The 9,437-nt window shown below is 40.1% G+C and overlaps 1 protein-coding gene across 3 annotated transcripts in view; it reads left to right on the forward strand.

Annotated features, from left to right (window-relative positions):
* fer1l6 (fer-1 like family member 6) overlaps positions 1–9,434 on the forward strand; it is a 31,316-nt gene extending 21,882 nt beyond the window's left edge. For all 3 annotated transcript variants that reach the window (XM_023336747.1, XM_023336746.1, XM_023336748.1), the window contains 12 exons: positions 30–170; positions 241–368; positions 442–612; positions 1,406–1,560; positions 3,869–4,011; positions 5,723–5,811; positions 5,893–5,991; positions 6,505–6,625; positions 6,732–6,852; positions 6,927–7,084; positions 7,170–7,270; positions 8,395–9,434. In XM_023336747.1, coding sequence (XP_023192515.1) covers positions 30–170; positions 241–368; positions 442–612; positions 1,406–1,560; positions 3,869–4,011; positions 5,723–5,811; positions 5,893–5,991; positions 6,505–6,625; positions 6,732–6,852; positions 6,927–7,084; positions 7,170–7,270; positions 8,395–8,575 — 1,608 coding nt within the window. In that variant the 3' untranslated portion in view covers positions 8,576–9,434. The remainder of the gene's footprint in view (positions 1–29; positions 171–240; positions 369–441; positions 613–1,405; positions 1,561–3,868; positions 4,012–5,722; positions 5,812–5,892; positions 5,992–6,504; positions 6,626–6,731; positions 6,853–6,926; positions 7,085–7,169; positions 7,271–8,394) is intronic.
* Positions 9,435–9,437: the final 3 nt, after the last annotated feature.

Consider the following 9,437-nt stretch of genomic DNA (forward strand, 5'->3'; position numbering starts at 1 on the left):
ATCTATTTTTTTTTATTCCACTCATTTAGGGTCGATTCTGCCTCTATAGGCTAAGTGATGAAGGTGAGGAGGGTGGGGAAAATGTCATGGACACAGGCCACTACAGGGTGAACAGAGGAATCCCCCCAAACACTTCAGTCCAAGTTCTCATCCGGGTTTACATCGTCTCTGTGAGTCCAGCTCCGTTCTGCTCTTTGTTTTTAAATGACATAAAGCTTTAGATCCCTGCCGTCTTCCCAGGCATCCAACCTGCATCCAGCCGACCCAGACGGGAAGGCCGACCCTTACATTTTTCTTCGCCTTGGGAAAAATGAAATCAAAGACAGAGATAACTACATACCAAAACAACTGAACCCTGTTTTTGGACGGTATGCGACCGATCTATTGAACATCTGAACATTGTCCAGTGGATTCGTGTTCTGAGACGGCTCTCTCCTCCAGATCCTTTGAAATGCAGGCCACATTTCCTCAGGAGTCTTTGCTGTCGTTGCTCATTTATGACTATGACCTGGTGGGAGGCGACGACCTGATTGGAGAGACTCGCATTGATCTGGAGAACCGGTTTTACAGCAGGCACAGAGCTACATGTGGACTCCCTAGCGAGTACAGTCTGTAAGTTCAGGTCCTTTTCTAGGTGTTCAGTCGGGGGGCGGAGTTTAGGTCAGAGCGTTACCTAGAGCCTGGTAGAGTGCAGTACAAATACAGAGATGGAGCTGTCCACCTAATCTGACAGGCCAGGCAGGGAGAGCATTAACCCAGACAGCAGCCAGGAGGTCCGTGGTAACTCTGGAGGAACTTCATAGATGCACCGCTCAGGTAGGAGAATACATGGACAGGACAACTATTAGCCACACAGCTGGTATTTCTGGAGGAGATAAAAGAAGAAAGTCATAAAAGAGAGAGATCAGAAGAATGGAGTAAAATCCTGGAAGAAAACCTGTTAGACGCTGCAGTAGATCTTAGACTAGAATGGACTTTCACAACAATGTGACTAAACAGAGCAAAATGAAGCAGTTTGGACCAAAGCACATGCATGTGTTGCAATGACCCTCCAGTTAACACAAGTGCAATTATTTTGCAAAGAATGGACAAACATTTCAGTGATTAGATGTATAAATATGGTAGAGGCAAGCTCTAAAAAATCTTAAAGACTTTCAGCTGTGATTAAAATGAAACATGGTTTTAGAAATTGACCGAATCCAAAGACATGTCACGTTTAAGCTACTTTTAAAATGTATCCCAAAGTTCTATCTTGTGTTGGTCTGTCACGTAAAATCCTCAGAAAACATTAGTTGTTATGTGTCAGTATGTGGTGGATGTTCAAGATGAATGAAAATCTTTTCAAGTCACCGAATTAAATCTTGCATGAGTGACTGAGTGACTGAGCGCCTCTCTTTGACTGCAGTGGGGGTTATAATGCCTGGAGAGACTGCCTGAAGCCGTCAGAGCTGCTGTCAAAGATGTGCAGAGACAACGGAGTGGACGGTCCTCATTTCAGTCCAGGACGCATCATCGTGGCCGACAAAGTCTTCACAGGGAAGACTCTCTACATGCACGACGGTAAAGACGACTCGCACAACATGTTCTGGATGTTTTGAGATGGACTTGGACATCATCAGTGAATTTGCACAATTGCTGCTGTGTCTGCTGGAAGAGGAATATTTTAATTCAATTCAAAAGTTCCTTATTCATCCCAAAGGAAGACTAAATGTTGTTGTCACTCATAGAATCCAAGTACCTTCAAAGTCTTCCTTTCAATGTTTTTTTAATGTCTGGCTGTAGATCTGATCCTTACCTATGATGATGGTTTAAACTACTGCAGCCTGTTTTAGCTCAGCTTTGGGATTTGGGGTCAGAGTTCAGATATTACTGTTTTTGAGCTTTTCAGATTCTAATTATTTAGGATTATTACAGTACTATAATGTACTAATAATTGCAGTAAATGTAATTATTAGGATTGTAAGTACTGTACTTACAGTACAGTACTTGTACTTCTACAAGTGCAGTTGCCACGGTGATGCATCATACAACTGTCTGTAGGTTAAAGGAAAGAGGAAAAATCCTTCCAGCTGCACAGCATCCAGAACCAGAGAGAACAAATGTCTCAACATGCAGCAGCTCAACCAAAGACATTGTGAAGAAAAATCCACAAGAAACAATCACACCAAGCATAACAAAGTCCTTTTCATTAGGCACCCTGTTATTGTGATAAATATGTATCTGCACAATATTTACCAGCATTTCATATTTCACCAGTATTGCTTGATACATTGCATTGCCAAAAGTTTGCTTTAGAGCTTTGCAAATGGTCCACAAGTGTCTTTATGGGAAATTTTACCATTCTTCCAAAAGTAGTTTTAAATTTAGCTGTTGGAGAAAATGGCCTGATTCATAGTCTTCTCTAATTCATAACACATTTGTTTTGTTGAATTGTGGTTAAGACTTTGGACAAGTTAGTCATCTTGTTCCACACCAGATCACTCAAGTCTCTAATGGACGTTGCTTTGTGAACTGGTGCAGTCATGTTGGAACAGGAAAGAATCTAAACTGTTTCCACAAGATCAGAAGTAAGAAATGGTCTTGTTGTGCTGTCTGGGTGTGCAGATGTATTAATAGTTCCTTTACTGTTCTCCTGGCAGCAAAGTGTTGATGATGGGAGTAGATTCAGGAGTAGGTTCAGTGCTCCATCCAGCTGCAGCCTGTGGCCGAGCTCACCAGAACATTTCAGCTGAATTTACAAGAGCAGATTTACTAGGCTTGACGACCTTCGTCCAGAATGTTTCTCCTCACTTCCTTCTGTGGGTTAACTTACTAGCCATCAAAGTTAAATTAACTCCCACAGATCACACCTGTTAACGGTTGTTCTCCTCATTTTCACAACATGCTCTTAAATTTGCTCAAGTTAGGATTTTGCGTCTTGAGTTACAAAATACTGATTATACATTATCAAAATGAATCCTTATTGATTACATACATCAATGTTAGGAGTTTCAGAACACTGGTTACATATATCAAGCCTAGTAAGTTACATTTACTGTAATTATTAGTACATTATAGTACTGTAATAATCCTAAATAATTAGAATCTGAAAAGCTCAAAAACAGTAATATCTGAACTCTGACCCCAAATCCCAAAGCTTAAGGTTAAAATCGTCAGTGTAATATTCATTTTTAAGCCAACAACATTCAATTCCTGGGCCCCAAAAGATCACACATGACTCTCAAAAGACCTCATGGGAAGAAGGCCGACTCCAACTCCAGCTCCTTTGACAGGCTTCTCTCTAACTTCTCTCCTCTGCTCTGGAATCCAGTCATAATGTGCTTTAGACACCTGACTGCATCTGCCTCTTCACATTCCTATGGGAGCCACTTCCACAGCCAGGAAATCTGCTATGCACTGTTCTGATCATCTTAAGCCCACATGAAAATTAGAATTCTGTAGCTGCTGATTTTGCAGAAAGCTGGCCACCTCTCTGCACTTTCTGCAGGTTTCAGCATCTCCTGACTCTGCTCTCACATTTTATGTGATCGACCAATTCATATCTAATTTCCTGTTGTTTCCAATCACTTTGTAATAACACCCCTATCAGCCAACTGTTGGTTATTTGGTAGTAACAAAATCCATGATACCATGCTGGAATTCATTCAGCTCCTGAGGTCAATCCAATCTTTTTCAAACATTTTTAGAAGCATTCTGCATCTCTAGATGTTGGATTTTATACACCTATAGACGTTGAAGTGATTAGAATTCCTGAATTCCATCATTTGGATGAGTGAGTGAATACTTTTGGTAATATAGTATGTTGTAAAGGATAATAGATGTGCTGCTTCTATGTGCATGTAATTGTTTGCATTTGTCCTCGTCTTAGATGAGCCGGTGGAGTCGTATGAGCACCTGTCTCTAAAGATCCTGCACCGCTGGGCAGAGATCCCAGCTGTGGGATGCAAACTGGTACCAGAACACATCGAGACCAGAATTCTGTACAACAAGGCCCGGCCGGGAATGGATCAGGTACATCAAATCAAATGAGTTTTTTAGAATGTAGTGTTTGATATTCACATCACTTTTCAACATATCTTTATATTAACAACCACCATTTTCCTTCCACTTCACAATTAAGCACTACCTTGTTTTGGTCTATCGCATAAAATACATAAAATACAGTGATTTGTGGTTGTAATGTGACAAAATGTGAAGAATCTAAATAAATATTTGCTATTCACTTTATCCAAAAACAGTTGCTGCAACAAAAAAAATTAAAACAAACAAAAGATTCTATTCAAAAAGGCAAAAATATTCAGTCAGCAATAGTCCTGCTGTCTCGCCAGCACCAATAGTTTAAAGTACAATGGACAAGTTAGATTGGTTTGAAAAGTGGGAAAAAAGGATTTCAACTGAGATAAAAGAATGCATTTATGGAAACTATGTATCATTTCTGCACTAATGTGCTTCTCAACCTGGACGCCATGCATCAACCATCATTGTTTATGCCATCAGACTTTTCTTCAGATTAAGAGAAACAGTTTATTAAACAGAAAATGAACACTTGTGGTTTCAGTTGTTACAGTTATAAGTAAATCTGAGTGTAATTTAGCCATACTCAGCGTGCAAAGGGAAAATGATGGGACCAAAAATGGTGGAGCCCCGTAGCACTTCAAAAGAAACAAAACATCAGAAGAAGAAACTGTAGCATAAAGTAAACCATCAACTAGAGAGAGAATGTGAACATTGTTTTGCTCCTGATTGGGACGTTGTGATGATCTGAGCTACTGAGTCAAATGGAGCTGTGAGGTCTAAAACTACGTGATGCACTGTGTGACTGTAATTGGCCGATTGCTGAAAAATGTTTAATAAACATGTTTAAATGGGTAATTTATGTGACAATCTTTGCAACTAGACTGAAAAAAAACAACTTTTTGAAGTACTACAGTTCTAAAAATTCCACTCTTTATAATATTACAGAAAGAAATGGATGTTTGAAACTGGAATAAGGTCCAGACCGTGTCAGCCAGTCCCTAGTTGCTATTATAACAACTAATTGCTACTAGCCTGCAGAAGAAGGGTCTATTGCTGTGTAAGACATTTGCTCTTATTCCAGTACCTATGAAAGCTTAACCATAATGCAGTTTTTTTCTCCTGTAAATTCAACACAACTCATCCCAATTTACTGAGTCAGAAACCCAAAAAGACCCTGGATCAATGAGTATCTAATAAACAGACCTCAGTTGTTGTCTGACCAGATAGCCATTGGCACTGGAGCACCACATGGTTCTGTACTTTCCCCACTCCTTTTCACTCCAGACTTTCAGTACAAGACAAGTCTCTTCATCTGCAGAACTACTCAGATGACTTTGCAGTCATCAGATGTATCAGAGACGGGCAAGAAGCTGAGTAGAGAGCCGGTGGAGCACTTTCTGCCAATCATCATTGCCATCATTGGTCTGTGGAAACTTTGCTTTGTTTAGACTTGGAGGACTTTCCTTAAACCATTGAATTCTGCTCTCTAGCAGTACGTCCTTCAATAGAATCTCAGTGATCACAGGGTCAGGCAGCCTTAGGTTATGAAGCAGGACGATGATCAAAAGAAAGTCCACCTCTGTGGCTCAAAAAAGAAGGTCTAGTTAAAGCTCAGAGTTAAAACCAATTAAGGTTCTGTGACTTGGTCATAAAAACTTTCAAGTGTGCAGCAAACGAAGCTCTCTGTTTGTGTTTGTGTGTGCAGGGTCAGGTCCAGATGTGGGTGGATATGTTCCCAATGGACTTACCACATCCAGGACCCCCAGTGGACATTTCTCCAAGAAAACCGAAAGGGTGAACTTTGACTGTTTTCTAACACCAAACCTGGTCAGAGGGGTTGGGGATGGGGAAGGTAACCCATTAATCTGTTAACAGGTACGAACTGCGAATCATCATCTGGAATACAGAAGATGTGATTCTGGAAGACAGTAACTTCCTGACCGGTCAACAGTCCAGCGACATCTACATCAAAGGGTACAAACATATCATCGCCCCCTGCATCACTTTATTTTGCACAATTTGATTCCTAAATCCCTGTTGAGCAACGTTCTTTCTACAAAATATCCTGATATAGAAGGAAGCTGATAAACTGAAGAACATTTCTTCTCCCTCTGGATAAAAATACATGAAACTCCTGAAGCTCTGATCTCCCTCACAGTCATGTTGGGGTCATCAGCTGTTAAGATTTTAGAACTTTGCATTTTCCTTTATTGCACTTAAGAGACCAAAATGATTTTCTCCATGGTAATGTTTTTAGGTTGCTTATTCAACTTGCAACAATTGCTTGGTTCAAATCCTTTCCACTTTACACATATCAACCACATACATTGGTAACAGGACAGACTTTGAAAACATTTTTAAATTCTGAGTCCTGTATAACCCTTTTTCATACATGGCTTTATGTATTTTTCTAATTCACAATAAATTCTGTTAGTTTTCTTTCAGAACTACTGATCCTGAGCCCAGCTTCTCTCTCTTTCTGTGCAGCTGGCTGAAAGGTTTGGAAGATGACCGCCAGGAAACTGATGTCCACTACAACTCTCTGACTGGAGAGGGAAACTTCAACTGGCGCTTTGTGTTTCCCTTTAGCTATCTGCCTGCTGAAAAGGTACACACGCATAACAAACCATGACGGGACACGGATGATGATGTTTTATACCAGGAGTTGTGGGGTATTAAATGGACGAGAGGTCTGGACCTCCCTTCTTCCTCAGGTGGTGGTGGTGAAGAAGAGAGATCACATCTTCTCTCTAGATAAAACAGAGCAGAAGCTTCCTGCCATCCTCATCATGCAGGTCTGGGACTTTGAAACACTCTCCTCTGATGACTTCCTAGGTGGGTGTGTATGACCATTTCTCCATGTGTGTGTGTGTCTGCGTGTTTCATGTGTTTGGTTGTGTGTGTTCAAGGCACGCTGGAGTTGGACCTCCATGCATTTCCCCGTGGAGCAAAAACAGCCAAGTCATGTAAGGCTGACATGATGACAGAAGTGACAGACAGAATCTCCATCTTCCAGCAGAAGAGAGCTCGAGGCTGGTGGCCTTTCAGCAAGTCTGGAGAGCTCACGGTACCCACACACACACACACACACACAACCACACAAACCAACAGACAATCCAGAACTGCTCACCATTTACTTGGAAAAACTGCAGGGAAAAGTGGAGGCAGAGTTCCACCTGGTGACAGCTGAAGAGGCTGAGAAGAATCCTGTTGGCAAAGCGCGGAAGGAGCCGGAGCCACTGCCCAAACCAAAGTAAGAGTAATAATGAAGGCCTTGAGCTTGTTCTGCTAAACTGGGTTTGAGAATTTGGCAAAACTAAAAAAAATACTTAATAGTTACATTTTTGCCTGTAAAGGGTTAGGGTTAGGACATTTAAATACAAAAACAGCTAAGCATTCTACAATACAATACATACAAGTTTAGTTTTTTATCTGAAGGATACAAGATTGGAAACACTCACAGACCAAAAAGCAGACTCAAACTACCAACCCCGGGTTGAACTTTGTCAGGTACTGCTGAAGCTGCCTACTGCTTCAGGTGACCTTTAGTGGGATTGTGGTTCAGCAAGTGTCTGTAAAACTGACCCCAAACCATTTGAGTTTGTAATCCTGTCAAGACTAAAATATAATAATATAATAATTGCACCAAGATGCTTATTAAAATTATTAGAACTGGAGAAACATTTTGGATGAGGTGAAATGTCTTCAACAAGCAAGAAGTCAATTTTCCTTCTATTGGAATATTTAGGATTATGTCCTGGATTACTTGTAATCTGCAACAACAAACCTCTGCTGCTTTTATAGAATAGAATATACTTTATTGATCCCCAAGTGGAAATTGCTTATTTGTTGGCAAGGTGCTCCATCTAAGGTATTAAATAGTAATACAAATATAACCATAAGACATAGTTCATAAAATATACAGTATATATATATATATATATATATATATATATATATATATATATATATATATATATATATATATATATATATATATATATATATATATATATATGTATGACTTAATGTAAATTAATAAAAGGCATGCACATGCAAATATGTAATCTATAAATAAACTATAAGTGAGTACAGAATAAATTAGAATTCAGTAACTCAGACTTGAGCGTTGTAAAGCCTAATTGCTTAAAATAATTTTGCAACTTTCTCTGCCACTTTTGTGCTATGAAACCACCAGCTCAAGTCATCAGTCAGCAGCCAATTAACTGTTTGATGTCCTTCTAATTTATTGAGATTCTACGGTAGAAAATCAAACCTTGCTGCTGTTTCTACATCTACTGTAGACAACGGAGAAGTGCACAGTAAGAGGAGCAGTTAGAAATACTAACCACTAAACCAAGTGTGTTTGTCTTCCAGCCGACCCGACACGTCCTTCTCCTGGTTTGTCAACCCTTTCAAGTGTTTTTTCCACCTGGTGTGGCGCAACTACAAGAAATACATCATCATCGCCCTGGTCCTGCTGATCACTGTGCTGTTCCTGGCCCTGCTTTTCTACACCCTGCCAGGAGCCATCTCTCAGAAGATTATCAACGGATAACACTGACTCAAAATACATTTACTTGGAGAAGCTATAGACAAATATTCAGCCCCGTCAGTCTGATTGTGTGGTGTAAAAATTTAAACGGATGTCTCAAACACCCAGAGGCAAAAACCTGCTTGAGTGCTGATGTAGTTTATCAGACAACTGAGGCCAGAACAGAACAGAACCTTCAGAGTATCATGACAAGGAGCCGTCATGGAGGAAAAGTGGAAAACATTTTGCTGGCTCAGGTAAAATGAATGAGCCCTGCTTTTTTGTGTTCTGACTCCATGTTTTGTACAAACTAACTCCACATTGCAGGGAGTAATAATAATAACACTGGTTTGCACTGGAAAAGCTTTTGAAATGAACAAAGAGCACATAGTTGGAGGAAAACAATATTTATTGGAATTAACTTTTTATTACATCAACACTAAGCATGTAGAGCAGGGGGCCAGTCCTCTAGAGCCACCGTCCTGCAACTTTTAGATGTATCCTTACTTCAACAGACCTCAATCAAATGGCTGAATTTCCTCACCAACAGTCATTCAGCTCTGAACAGGCCTGGTAACGAGACATTGATTTGACTCAGGTGTGTTGGAGCAGGGAAAGTTGCATCCCGATAGCTCTGGAGGACTGGAGTTGAGCATCCCTGATGTAGAGTAACATTAGTGATGCTTTGAGTAATGCAACCCAAGATTCTCTGTATTGTGTAAAAAGAAAAACTGATTAAGAACATGTTCATCTAATGCATTATTTAACATGCTTTGAATCACAGATTATGTCTGTAGAGAAGCGTTTTAGAACCTGTGCTTTATTCTTTCGTTTTGTACGTGGTTAAGGTGCTTTTTGCTCTAAAATAAACTCCATGCTAGCATGC

Source organism: Xiphophorus maculatus, chromosome 7 (assembly GCF_002775205.1).
Source record: "Xiphophorus maculatus strain JP 163 A chromosome 7, X_maculatus-5.0-male, whole genome shotgun sequence".
Taxonomy (NCBI): domain Eukaryota; kingdom Metazoa; phylum Chordata; class Actinopteri; order Cyprinodontiformes; family Poeciliidae; genus Xiphophorus; species Xiphophorus maculatus.